General features: G+C 40.2%; 1 protein-coding gene across 1 annotated transcript in view; it reads left to right on the top strand.

Annotated features, from left to right (window-relative positions):
• The window catches only part of LOC138304344 (kynurenine/alpha-aminoadipate aminotransferase, mitochondrial-like), a 439,058-nt gene that overhangs the window by 78,955 nt on the left and 345,016 nt on the right, over positions 1 to 15,087 (top strand). Inside the window, exon 2 of the mRNA XM_069244319.1 lies at positions 5,607 to 5,675. Within this exon, the coding sequence (XP_069100420.1) occupies positions 5,607 to 5,675 (69 nt within the window). The remainder of the gene's footprint in view (positions 1 to 5,606; positions 5,676 to 15,087) is intronic.

Below are 15,087 nucleotides of genomic sequence, written 5' to 3'. Positions count from 1 at the left end.
AAAAAAGTATTCAACTTTAAAGATGTCACACTAACTAATCTACATTCATTTTTACCCAAAAATTAGCAAAATATTGGATATTGGAGGGGTTGGCTTTCTGGTTCGCAATCCATTCTATGCAACAGTAGAGAAGGTGTTGCAGTGCGGAGGGGGTTAGATGTACTATACCCAGTCCAATGTAGGCAAAATCAGGGAAAGTGTTGGACTTTGGAGAAGTTAGATGTATTATTCCCACTCCAATCTAAGCAACAGTAGAGACATTGTTGGACTTCAGTGGGGTTAGATTTACTATTCTCATTCCAACATAAGCAAAATCAAGGAAACTGTTGAACTTCGAAGGGATTATTTTTACTATTCTCACTCCAATGTAAGCAAAATCAGGGAAAGTGTTGGACTTCGGAAGGGTTACATGTACAATTTCAACTCCTAATCATTTTTAAAAAACATTTATATGCCTAATAACATAAAATTATTATAACATTAGCAAAACAAAAAAAATCATGTTATATAAATAAAAAAAGTTTTAGAAAAGTAATACAAAAATAGGTACTTTTAAAATAGTTCCTGCCAAGGGCACTAGGCCCATCCATACAAGTTGGACAACATTTTTATTGGCACAAGTGGTTAAAGCTGGGAGGTAGGAATTTTGAAAATTTCTGTCGCATCCTGAAGATGTCATTACAGAAATGTAAGAGAAATGAGTGATTGTAGGCAACGTTTGAGCTTTGCAGGGCATTGTGGATAACCTTGTGGGATCCACACAAGGCACACCACCCTGGAATTCCATGGGTGCCTATTTTAAAAAATGTCTGTGCTTGGTGGGTTTTCATGGGTGACAACCAAGCATGGCCCCTAAATACCTCAGCTACCCCTATCGCTGCTCTCCCCAAGTAGTTCTTTAAGGCCTTTAATGTTGCAGTCTCTTGGCCCATCCATATAGGTGGGGTACTGTTCTTATCAAGAGACGTGTAGCAATTGAGGGTGGTAGGAAAGTTGTGGCTCTCCGTAGATTCTAGAACTTTCTGTTGCAGAAATGTGAGGAAAATGTGTGTTTTCAGCCGAAGTTTGAGGCTTGCAAGGGCTTCTAAGTAAAATTACCTTGTGAGAGCCATGAAAGTCACTCACCCCTTGTCTCTCATGATTGTCTAGTTTTCAGAAATGTGCAGGTTTGGTAGATGTTTCTGTGTGGCGGCACAAACAAGTCCCAAAATCCACAGCTACCCACATTGCAAAAGACAAGGTGGTTTCCAGTGGGAAAATTTGATTTATCCATGGTGTGTTTTTTTACCCTTTCCAAACATGGGTGCCAGCCATACCCACAAAAAACAGGTTCCATTTATATGTGGAGGCATGTGGGAATGCTTGATGTTTTTTCAAATTGTGGTTCTCAACAGATTCCAGCAATTTGTAACAAAAGGGTCCTGATTTAGATCTCAGCGGACAGGTTACTCCATCACAACAGTGATGGATATCAAATCCCATTGGATAAAATGGGATTTATTTTTGGGTGGACGGAATATCCATCACCGTTAGGACTGGGACCCATCTGATGAGATCTAAATAAGGCCCAAAATGTGTTCACATAATATTTCAATTTAAACACTATGGTAAGGTTCTTATAAACATGGTGAAAGTGTCTATTTCTAGCACATTTTTTAAATAATGCTACAATTGAACTGGCATTTAGCAAGCAGATTTATCCAGAGATACTCCCCTGAGATTCAAATGTTATTTTTGTTTTTTTTGTCTGTTACGTTTTGATTTTCATCTCTTCAAACTGGCTGTGTTCACTGTATGTAAAGATATTTATTAGAAAAATATTTTTGTTTTGCATTATGAAGCTACTTGTAGAGGCCCTGATGAAGCAACATTGTTGTCATGAAACACGTGTTGGCCAGTTTATTATTTGCAAAAAGAATAAAAGATTTAAATAATGAATTCTCACTCAATTGACTGCCTTATCTTTTAGACCTCTAATCTAGTCTGTCTTTGTTTATTGTACTTATGTCGTGGTAAAGGGGAAAGACCCTTCACTTCTGATGACCCTTGTGTCTGATCTTGAGAGCCTCTGTGTTACCCTTCTGTTTATTAGCCATTTCTAAATGATCAAGGACTCAGCAATGGCTATATTCTTTCCAGGAGAATAAATCTTTGAAAATTTCTTGGACAAATTGTCCACAACAAGCCGGATTTTGAATAACCTGTCATGGTCTGGATGATCCCAGGGCAATGCAACAATATTATCAGAGAAATGCAGCATACAATAGCAGTAGCAAAAAACAATATTTGCTTATGTTCTGGAGCAAAGCTTGGTGTTACCCAAACCATGCAAGCAGACAAGTAGGACTGTGTGCTTCATTTGTGCACTACTCCCATTTTGAGTGTAAGGCCCAGAAATGTATTCAACTCTTAGTGAGTGGGAGTCCATCAGTGTGCCCTATGCCTCCATGCTCTCCCAGAAACTGATCGGCATATACATTTCTTTGGTGCAAATGAAGTCAACATCCAAAAAGAGAAAGACATAGTCAATAGGCAAAAACCTTGCTGTATAAACTTTACATCCAATATCTGCAGTAAATGAGGGAATGTGAGGTTGCACTAAATTGGGGGGGAATGGCAAGAGAGGACTCGGTATGTGCTTGCTACCACACATGTCTTCTCTCTGGGCTGGGCTACCATGCTACTGTCACTCCACTGCACAGATTGTGCTTATGAAGGGACATTGTGACTTCTGTGGCCGAGTTCTTCAGCTTCACTGGAAGACAGATGGAACTACACCGCTGAAAACTCTCTTCCAGATTCTGACCACTTTTTTCTCCCTGAGATGCTGTCTCAGTATTTGATTGTGCCTCAGAGTTATCCTCCATAACTCGAGTTATGGACTGGGCAGCACTCATTTGCAGAGACGCCATCTCTGCTAACTCTCTAAAAGCTTCCCTCTGAAATGCTGTCCTATGTAGAAGACAGAAGTGTGGTCCTAAATCAGTTGATGGGTGTGTACAACTGTGCGATATCCATGTCAAAGAGTAAACTCACTTATCAATGGGAGGATGTGTGCATTTGTGAGATGTGGTCAAGAGTAAGAAAAGCAAAAAAACACTAATCTTATAGATGCAGCTGCAGCTTCTCCAAAGACCTTAAAATCACAATCCCCCCAAAGTATTCCCTTACCATGCCACATACCTAAAACCGCAGCACACTTCAATGTATAAGGGCTGAGACAACTCAAGCCACTGTTCATGTTTTATGGCACTGACATGCAGCAGAGACTATTTTATGGGGAGACAACTAAAAGTCATATCAAACTAAGACAAGGACAAAAATTAAATTTGAGCACACCAAAAAATGCCCACCCTTTAGCACATCAGATAGCTACACAACCACTTGCAAACCCAAAAGGCTGGCAGTGATCTACAGGCCTATTTGTCAATGCATGGTTTATCATGGTTTATGCATAACTTTATTGTTGGGGGAACTGCCAGTGTAAAAATAATTTCCTCAAGGCAAAAATCTACAGCCCACGTTCACACAGTAGCCCCTGCAACTTTATCAATAGGTATGATCCTTGTGAAAATTCACAGTGATATCCCTCACTGTGAAATAGCCAGGCCCATTGCCCCATGCTGCACTTGGTGGGAGAATAATATGAAAGTAACAATAGACCAATGGGTGAAGGAAGCTCTCCATAAACTGGCTTCTCCATAGATACCCTACTAACATGTGTGATAAATGTATTTCTACTGGGGGAGCAATCAGTCTCCAAGGAGAAAACACAAATTATTACTAATATATATATATATATAAGGCCCCAAATGTAGTTGACCTGTATGCTAGGAGAGCTAACCCCCTAACAAAATTTGTTAAATGTGTGCTTGCCCCTGGAAGTGGCAACTAGCCCCCCAGTGGTAACACACATTTCAAAAAAACATTTTGGAACCAGAGAGGGTCTACTCCATGAAAGGTTTATTTAAAAAAATAAAATTTCCTTGGGAGTGCCAATGACACCCCCTCCCCCCCCCCCCACACCCAGGGAAAAAAACATTTTTAATGATATTAGGAGCCCAGGGGTCTGGCCCGAACACCACAGGGTTAATTCAGTATTTGTGTCATTCACCTATTCCAGCATTGCAAAACTGACAATCCTAGCTCTATTGGCCAGAAGCAGATTGTTTCCTAAATGATCCAGCACATCTTTCCAAGATATTAAGGCCCCTATTTATACCTTTTTAGCGCCACATTTGCGTCATTTTTTGACGCAAAAGTGGCACAAACTTCCAAATACAATTGTAATTTGGAAGTTTGCACCGTTTTTGCGTCAAAAAGTGGCGTAAATGTGGCGCTAAAAAGTATAAATATGGGCCTAAATCTTTCTCTGAACTGAAGGATAGGTTTAGCTTCCCAAATAAGGGTATTCTATGAGTACTTTCAGCTGCAAAGCTTGATAACTTTAGATAGAACTGTATGGGATCTGTGGGAGTAAATGTCCACACTTAAAGTGTGCCTGGCTCAGCACCTAAGGGAATTAATATATATTAATTACAGTATTGTCATATGTGGCCATTATACCACATTAAACTCCTTTGTATATGATAAAATAGCCCAACAGCAATCAATGCACTTGTGGGTCAGGGAGGTAATCTTGGTGCCCGCTAAGATTTTTTGTTTCATGAGATGTCTAACGGTAAACCAAGCTCCTGCTTGTGGAACTGTCTGGCCACAAATGAGGACCTCCTCACTAACAGTGTAAACTGATCACCACAGGCTTAATAGATGTGAGTTAGAAATATGGAAAATGCCCGCACAAGATGTTGTGGCGGCAATATTTTACTAAAAACATTTATTTTTCAATGGTGGGATAACTGAGGGGAAATCAGGCCTTGCAGAGGATCAAATAGAGAAATACCATTTGAAGTTAAACATAATTTGAAATTGAGGTAATAAAGAAGGAAGTTGCCAGCAGTATCTTGAAATTCCTCAGCATTTGTGTTAAAATAACACAGAGGAGCCTCAGATTAAGGGACCTGATTCACAAAGGTTAAATTACATTTCTGTTGAAGTTTACAATTGTTTGCTATTCAGAAAGGTATTTTACTAGTAGTATCTTTAAGACTGCAGAGTCTCAGCACATAAAAAGATAGGGCAGTCTTATCTATTTATGGGCAGAGATTCTGCAGTCCTAAGGATATTACTAGTAAAATACCCTTGTAAATAGCAAACAATTGTAAACTTCACAAAAGTGGGTTTACTTTTGTAAAAAGATGGTACGGTCCTATCTCTTTTTGTGTGGAGATTCCACAGCCATAAAAATACTATTAGCAAAATGCCTTTGTGAACAACAAACAATTATATTCTAACAGAAAAGTGTAAGCTTACCTTTGTGAATCACGCCCTAATCACTCTAAGACTAACCACCACCATAATCTCATAGTGATTAATACCTAGGAGAAAAGCACACAAGACTGTTCTTTTGTCCTATGGTATGACCCACCTCTTCTAGGAATTGTGGATCTTTCCATTGTTTATTTTAAGTGCATCTTCTGCAAAATAAAGAAACTTTATTTCACACTGTCATTTTAATGTAAGAATCTTTTCTTGTTGTCTTACAGATGTAAACTATTCTCGATTTCTTAATTCAGTAAGCGCAGCAAGAGAGCAATCTGTAATAAAAAGTCTACGTAAGTACATTTTTTTCACTCAAGTTGCATCCTAGGGCCCACATTTACAAAATGTATGTGCAGATGCCTGTGTAAGAAAACATGATGTAAAACCTAAAGATTAATTTTTCATCTTGGAGTCAACTTTCAGCCATTTATAAAGTGACAGGGAAAATGTAATCATCAGTTAGTGTGTGCTACTGCCCGTTATCAGATGCAGGAGCAGGGATCTCAGTTAAGTTATCAGCTTACGTGAAAAGATGCCACAAGTCAGTGGATCTTTGATGTTGACTGTGATTAATTGGGAGCTGTACATCACATTAAATTGTCATCGAAATCTCTGGTCTATTTTCAGTCTATAATGAGAGTTTGGTATGAGTTGAATGCTTTTATTATTCAAATCCTTAAGTATTTGATCTTTATTAGAATCATCATATAAATCCATTGATATCAGTCATTAGTTTTGTCAGTAATCAAAAGAAGCAAGAAATGAATCATAATAAATGCATTAAGAAAGTAAAAAAAATATAAGAATATCTATTCTAGGAATGAGAATGAAAAGTTGTCAGTTAGAACCCTATAAAGAGTTCCAATCCCATAGAGATTGTAAGCCTAAAGTTTCAGCATTAAAGGTTAGCTAAATCAATTAAAGCAAAAAACCTTTAGAGAGAAGATCAAGAAATTCAAAAGAATCTGAGAGCAATGTGGAATAAGTGAAGTGGCTGTGGGAAGAAATGTGCTAAGCTACTCTAAGCATATGCACTATTATCAACAACACATATTTGCAATGTTGCAGTTCGATGTTTCTTCTTTCTTCAGCCAGCTAATCATCTTTCAATGCTCTCATAGAAACAGGATAACTCTGCGTCTTCTCACAAGGAATACAATGAATTTAAGCAGCAGGGTTGAATGAAACAATCTCTTATCAAATGCAATGTTCTTTCTCATACATTTTCTCATAATGCATTCCCTTTAGAAATCCTGCATCTTTGTGTGTGAATTTCTTCATTATCTCACTAAAGAACAAATCTCTATTTATTATTAACCATGATCTTTGTGTAAGTAAACATATTTGTAGAATCAAAAGAAAACATTTATGCAACTATTATTCATTATGAAAAACATGTCCATGGAAATGTTTTGTGCTAGTTTAGCATTCTTTAGTCATGTCAGTTTGTCAGACAATGTAACTTCAAATATTCAGGCCTAGTACACATAAATATGGTTGCCTACTCACATTTTTGCATTTAAATTTAAATGCATTCATTTTTCATTAAAGCCTACACATTAATTCTGCACATTATTGCATTATTTCTTGACATTGCAAGACACGTCAACAACCTCCTCCCTCTGATGGTTATCAAACCATCACAATTTCTTCACAATTAAATCTTTCAAAGTTCTTTCATCCTCAATTAAGTGTTTCCTTTTTTCTCTTTAAACTCTTAGGGGCATATTTATACTCCGTTTGCGCCGGAATTGCGTCGTTTTTTTTGACACAATTTCGACGCAAAACTAACTCCATATTTATACTTTGGCGTTAGACGCATCTAGCGCCAAAGTACATGGAGTTAGCGTCATTTTTTAGCGTGGACACCTACTTTGCGTTAATGAGATGCAAGGTAGGCGTTCACGTCTAAAAAATCGACTCCGAGGCATGTGCGTCAGATTTATACTCCCGGGCAAAAATCACGCCCGGGAGTGGGCAGGTCAAAAAAAATGACGTACGCCCGCTTTTGCGCCGTTTTTTAGCGCCTGCAAAAGGCAGGCGTTAAGGGACCTGTGGGCTCTGAAGGAGCCCAGAGGTGCCCTCCCATGCCCCCAGGGACCCCCCCGTCACCCTTGCCCACCCCAGGAGGACACCCAAGGCTGGAGGGACCCATCCCAGGGACATTAAGGTAAGTTCAGGTAAGTATTTTTTTTATTTTTTTTTATGGCATAGGGGGGCCTGATTTGTGCCCCCCTACATGCCACTATGCCCAATGACCATGCCCAGGGAACAGAAGTCCCCTGGGCATGGCCATTGGGCAAGGGGGCATGACTCCTGTCTTTGCTAAGACAGGAGTCATTTCTATGGGGGTTGGGAGTGAAAAAAAAATGACGCAAATCGGGTTGAGGTGCAAAAATTGCCTCAACCTGACTTGCCCCATTTCTTGACGCCCAAGCTCCATTTTCCCCTACGCCGGCGCTGCCTGGTGTATGTCGTTTTTTTTAACGCACACCAGACGGCGCCGGCGGCTAACGCCGGCTAACGTCATTCAATAAATACGGTGCCCGCACGACGCTTCAGAATGGCGTTAGCCGGCGCGAATTTTTTTTACGCAAAACTGCGTTAGCGCAGTTTAGCGTCAAAAAGCATAAATATGGGCCTTAGATTCCTTTATCCTCTTATATTCTTGATTATTGTGATCATTTAATTTTAATTCCTCGCTTATCTGTTTGTTTCTATCTCTGCTAATTTTCTTTTCAAGATAATATGGGATAATTTTGTGAAACCCTAATAAGGTTAGGAAACAAATACCAAAAATTAGCATAGGTACTCGTATTGCTGTAAAAATCCCTACTCCTCCTGTTGTTAACCAGCTGCCTATAGCAGAAACTCCTGTACCTAAACTTTCTAAAAAATTAGGGGTTCCTAATGATTCTAGCTCAAGTTTTAGCTCAGAGATGTTCTAAAATGTTCTTACTCTCATAGGGAATGCAAGTACAGCAATTCTGAGCTTTCAACATCTTGCTGACTCCAACTTTCTCTGTGAGCGAAATATTCAAGGTATACCTCCCAAAGGTGGGATTATTGCTCCACAAATGTCTCCAACTAATTGTGTTCCATAACTTATACTTAGGTGGTCATTATGACTTAGGCGGTCTTCCAGGAAGACCGCCAAAGCCACGCGTGCCAGAAATCTGCCAGTGCAGGCAGTCTTCCGCCCACCATATCACAGGTACTGCTGGATTTCTGCCACACTTTGGGTGGAGATCCAGCAGCATTCATGCTGGTGGGCGGAGGCGATTTGGCAGTTACACTACCAGCCTGCCCTGCCAGTAGGACACCGCCCGCTGTATTATGAGCAATAATACCGCCAGGCGGTGTCCTACTGGCGGGGCGCTGCGGCTTTGGAAGTGCCCCTTCCCGTTCCCTGCCGGACGACCTCCTCCCCGGACCAGGTAATTTGATCCTCCGACAGGGGAGGGGGGTGGGAGGGTGGGGGTCTTATGTGTGTATTTGTGTGTGAGTGTATGGTGTCTGCGTGTGTGCATGAATGTGTGAATGCATGGTTGTATGCATGTCTGAATGTAGAAGTGAGTGAGTGTATGCATGTAAGTGTATATGCGTGTGTATGCAAGTGTGAGTGTTGTGGTGAATGCGAGTATGAGTGTTGTGGTGAATGTGTTTGTCTGTGTGTGAGTGTGCATGTTTGGATGGGTGTGAGTATGCATGGTTGAATGCGTGTATGAGTGCTGAGGTGAATGCGAGTATGGATGCGTGTGAGTGAATGCATGTATGTAAGTGTAGGTGAATGAGTGTATGCGTGGTGCATTTGAGTGTCTGTGTGCATATATGCGGGGAGGGGCTCTGTGTCTGGGGGGCTGGGGGGGGCTGTGTCTGGAGGGGTGGGGTGGGGGGTGCAGTGTTTTGGGGGGGTTTAGTGCTTGCTGGCAGGGTGGGGGAGTCGTCTACCGGTGATGGGGAGAAATTCCCTGTCACCGGTAGCCTTTCCGCCATGGTTTTTGTGGCGGTGCTACCACCGTAGAAACCCTGGTGGAAAGGCGGCTTCTAATACCGCCAGTGGTCTTCTGTGGACCACCGGGTCCAAGATGATCATCTCCGGCCCAGCAGTTCCAACCGCCATGGTGGTATGATTGGAGATGTGGCAGGTTGGCTGTGGCAAACCCACCACACTCATAATGTGGCAGTCTTCACCGCCAGCCTGTTGGCGGTGAAACCACCACCATCGCCCTGGCAGTCAGAAGACCGCCAGGGTCAAAATGACCACCTAAGTGTGTGATGGTGTCATTGTCAAAGCATCTGTAACATTTACATAATACAGCTTACAAAACAGCAAGGCCAAATAGCAAATATCTTCCCAATCAGCTGGTAATTGAAAATAAGCATCATGTCCACAAACAAAATAAACTCCCAGAAAGACTGTCTCTTCACCATATAAAATTTGCCATCAACCTCCTATTATTTCAAATGTTCCTGTATGTCTCTTTCTAAATTGATTTCTCCTTCTGCAAACATATATATATCCATGTTGTCTTCTGTCTAATGTTATATTATGACCGTTTTCTTTCTGTATTCATCTTCCTCCTTCTTCCAAACATTTTTCACAATGTCTTCCCCTCTCTTTTTAGGAAATATATGCTCTTCATTCATCTAATGCCATGATAAATGTTGTTTCTAATGGTCTCATTGGACAGGTCAACTTGTTGTCATATGCTTAACAGTATGGAGGGATGGATGGTCTAAAATAATGCCAAGCTGTGTTAATGTCTTTAATCTGTGGATGTAGATTCAGGCTCTTCTGTAATATTCAAAATGTTGTTGCCTGTATACTAAGCTAAGCAACAAACTACATGTAATGGCATAGAAAAAAGAGGTAGGTGGTGGCATGTCACCTCCTCTGCAGCTGATAAAGGTAATTGTGCACAGATATAACAATTCTTCACATCACATCTAAAGCCTGTTTGCATTCTTAGACCTAGATTTTTTTTTGTGTGTAATCTTCTGTCATGTAATCCGCAAATGATGCCTTCCATATTTCCTTATCTATTATGTGTGTAGTTCACATAGGAGTAGGTGTGAAGTTAGTTCTCTGTATTTCTGGTTTAAAATTTATGTTTATCAACATTGCTGTTACTACTAGTACTACTATTAAAAATGGGACACCCATAGTAATTTAGCATCTAGCCTCGGTTAGGAAGCACATGTTTGTCTAAAGTCAGACAGTTACCCCTTAGGTGCAGAGGCTGCAATCCGCACCAGCCCTTGTGTACTGAGGATGCGTCAGGCCATCCTCACATCTGAGGCAGGGAATCCCTCTGGTTCAAGCTTCAGAGAGATTTCCTTTCATTTATTTTAGACTGGGGAACAGGGAAAACCTTTGCCTAGTGCCCCCAGCCAGGCACAATTCAAACCAGGGCCAATGAGAGTCACTCCACAAGACTCCCATTGTCCATGGTTTCATGCTTGTCCATTGCGTGCACTTGGCCCAACAACACAAGTGAGGTAGTGTTTTTATTGGGACAAGTAGAATAACACTGGGTGGTAGGAATTTTGTGGATTCCTGCTGAATCAGAAAGCTTATGTCACGGAAATGCAAGGAAAATTTGCATTTTAAGGCAAGGTTTGAGGTTTGCAGGACATTGTGGGTAAGAAACCTTTGTGGGATCCACATGAGACATTCCCCTGGACTCTCCTGGGTATCTAGTATTCAGAAATGTCTGGGTTTGGTAGGTTTCCCTGGGTGGCCGTCGATACCCAGCCAAAAAAACACCATTACCTGCATTGCCGGATCATTTTGGTTAAAGGAAATGTTGAAGTCTTCACATTGTATTTTGGAGTCTTTCCTGTTGGGGGCACTAGGCCTACCCACATAAGTGAGGTACCATTTTTATTGGAAGACTTAGGGGAACGTTGGGTGGAAGGAAGTTTGTGGCTCCACACAGATTCCATAACTTCTCATCAGAGAAATGTGAGCAAAGCATGATTTTTGTCAAGATTTGAGGTTTGCAATTTGCATCTACCCACTTTGCAAAAAAAAAGGTCAGTTTTGAGTGAAAAAATTTGATGTATCCATGTTGCGTTTTGGATCGTTTCCTGTAGTGGCCACTAGGCCTAACCACACATGTGAGGTACCATTTTATTAAAAGACTTAGGGGAATGCTGGGTGGAAGGAAGTTAGTGGCACTTCGCAGATTCCAGAACTTTCCATCAAAGAAATTTGAAACAAATATGTTTTTAGTCAAAGTTTGAGGCTTGCAAGTGATTCTGGGTAAACCATCCTGGTGAGAGCCATGCAAGTCACCCCATCCGGATTCCATTAGTAGTCTTGTTTTCAAAAATGTAAATAGTTGCTAGGTTTCCCTAGGTGCCGGCTGAACTAAGGCCCAAAATCCACAGCTACCCACTTTGCCAAAAACAGGTCAGTTTTGAGTGGAAAAATGTGATGTATCAATGTTGCATTTCAGGTCCTTTCCTGTTACAGGCTCGGGCCTACCCGCTCAAGTGAGGTACCATTTTTATCATAAGACATGTGGGAGCATAGAGTAGTAGAATATTAATTATTATCAATTGGATTTTGCTGCATTTGTGCCTGTCCGATGTCAGTCAGTATGTAAGAAAGAAGATAATTTGAAAAATACCCTCTAAATTATATGCTTTTACAGGTACCTACAAATTCAGAGATGTACAAATAAGCACTGCTCCTAAACTCCATATCTTGTGCCCATTTCAGAAATACATAGTTTTTTTTTAAATCTTTTTTTGTGTCCTCATATTTTTATAAACTTCCATTCTGAAAAACAAGGCCCTCATTCCAGTATTTAACCTAGAGAGTACCGAGTATTCATAGTAGGAAGCCAAAGAAAGTAGGAGACATGTCTATCTGTAGACCCCTTTTACTAAAATGTCTCCATCTCATATGTCTTAATCGGACAGCCTCTTGCCTATATACTTCTTGTTATAACACAGACACCTTGGTCCACCCAATTCAACCAGGGCTTCCATAAATTCACAACTCCTTTAGCACTGGGGCGGCTAAGATCTAGCTTACATATTTTGTTACAGTTGACAACCATTCAAGCCGAGATGGAGGTGTTGGAAATAACCATTGTCTACAGATCTCCCTTCTGCCCAACAAAATAAGATAGAACAGTAAATTCCTCTTATAACCAACCAAATAACCTATCTTGGGGGACCAACCAAATCAAACTAATTCTGGAGAGCAGTCTACCTGTACATGAAAAAAATGTTCTTTCTAATTTCGAAAACCTCCACCCAAAAACTCGAGATCTGGGGACAAAAAAAAAACATATGAAGATCGTCAGCCTCCACAAGACCGCATTTCCTACAAGCCGGGTTCCCTTCAGAGCTGAATTTAGCTATCTTCCTAGGGATATAATACACCCTATGTAGAACAAAAAGATGGTTCTTCCTCAATGAAGCAGGTTTCACTACTTTATACAGCAGCTGCCACGAAGTTGACCATAATAGAGAGCCAGGAAAATCCTGGTCTTGCTCCAGAATATCTAAGAATAAACCATAATAAAACAGCAATCTCTTTCCTACTGGAAGGACCATCAATCAGTAACTCCTCTAATTCATTTGTATAAGTTCCCACTTCTTGCAAGGAATGTGTCCAGCTTTGTAGTTGGAGATACTTAAATCTAGTTAAAGAGCCCTGTGTTATTAACAGAAATTCCTCCCAAGATTTCAATTTACCTTCGTAAAATATCTGACCCCATTCCACTATACCGGCTTCCTTTAGAGGTCGAGAAAGAGAGTCCTTAAGACAATCTGGTGTGCCCGGGGAGTCACAAATGGGGGCATAAACATTATAATAGGATAGGCCTGCAATTCTCCTTATCTATGCCCATAGCCTGTCAGCAGCTTGTAACACTTTCAATCTGATTTTTTTGAAGAATTTAGGATGACCAAATTTATACATACATTTTTGTCCATCTTCCCCCTCACACTTTTACATGGTTCTCTCTAGTAAACTCAACCAGTTCCCTGACCATAAACCCCTAACATTCTTTAATTGAAAATCCCAAGCATATAACTGAATTTCAGGCAATGCAATCCCTCCTTTATCGTATTTTCTTCTAAGCTTCTTCCTAGCTATCTTAATCCCCTTAGAAGCCCAAATAAAACTGTCTATCTTTGCCTGGAGGTGTGTTATCCCTATCTTTTTAAAGGATAATGGAATCATATTGAAAAAAAAGTAAGCTTAGGGAGAATGAACATTTTTATCAAATTCACTCTACCATATAATGTTAACGGTAGGTGCGACCAACTCAACAATAATTTGTTTATCTCTTGTGTTGTATGTTTTAAATTCTCTGCTGGAATATCCTCCAGATTACTATAAACCTTAACCCCCAAATATTTCAACGTGTTACTTATTAACCTATGATTTTCACTCATATTCCAAGTCATAATTTCTGTTTTAGCCATATTTACTGCGTAACCCGAAATTTGGCCAAATTCTGACGTTAACAATTCAAGCCTTTCCAATGCAAGGGGCAAATTTTCTGTATAAATCATAATATCATCTGCATATAAAGAAATTTTCTTCTCCCAGCCCATATAAGCAAAGGGTTTAATCAGATGGTCCCTCTTAATCATGAGAGCCAATGGTTGAATGTACAAATTAAATAATAATGGGGGAATGGGGTGTTAACGCTTCCCTTTCTGATAATTTATTACACATCAGGACTCGTTTTAGGCCAATGAATCTTTTGACCCAGTTGAGAGACACCTTAGGACGAGATAGCTAATCAATATGTCAATCAATACGTCAATAATGTCATCAATATTTCTCATAACAATACATTTCACTTTAGTCAAAGTCATTAATCAGTTCAAAGCACTACCATGACCTTGCAGTCATGAATAACCACACCGGTTTAGTAGAATTTTTATGAGTTTTATTCCCTATTGTTTACAATTCTAAAAGCAGATGTGTTAAACTCAAAACCAAGAAACATAATAGCATAGTCACGATATGGCAACTTTGATAAGATTTCATTAAGGCGAGAATCACAAACATCAAACCATAACACAGCGTAAACATAGATCAATTTAGCAAAGTGTCAATAACGCGTCAGTTCAACAAGCATAGATTCGGTCGTTTGTCTGTTTGCGTCAGTTTAGTGAACACCTGTCCTAACCACTGATTAGAATTAGCATGTTGGGCTTCATGCAAAACAATTTTAGAACACCAATTTGGAAAACATCTAACTAGGGTCTCTGTCAAAAGTAAGCAGTTGGTACCTAGAAAGGAAAAGCAAACAGACCAATCTCAAATGCATTGTCATAATTACCCTCCAAAGTTTAGGTCAGCGCACAGGTTCAGTCTTCGTCTTCAGGACATCAGTCAAATCGCCATCAGTCAGAACTCAGCTCCGGGGCAAAATGGGCGCTTCCCTCATAAGGAGGTAAAGTGTAAAATGGGCAAATCTAAGGACAAGGATGGTTTTAAGCAAACCAATAAGTCACCAAACAGAGTGACAAAGTTTCTGGATAAAATCAATAGCATTCCCTAACCCACCTAAATGTCTCCCCGTGTCATGGGTTTTCATCCCTTTTTCGTTACACATTCCCCTAAACTGTCATTGGTCGTTGGTTATACCCCACTATCTTTATCCAATGGAAAATGCATTAAGTCAATAATCTTTCACCCCATATTATTTTACAGACACTTCATTG

Source organism: Pleurodeles waltl, chromosome 1_2 (genome assembly GCF_031143425.1).
Source record: "Pleurodeles waltl isolate 20211129_DDA chromosome 1_2, aPleWal1.hap1.20221129, whole genome shotgun sequence".
In the NCBI taxonomy this organism is placed as follows: Eukaryota; Metazoa; Chordata; class Amphibia; order Caudata; family Salamandridae; genus Pleurodeles; species Pleurodeles waltl.
The sequence above is the reverse complement of the archived record's forward strand: the minus strand, read 5'-3'. Positions and strand labels throughout refer to the sequence as shown.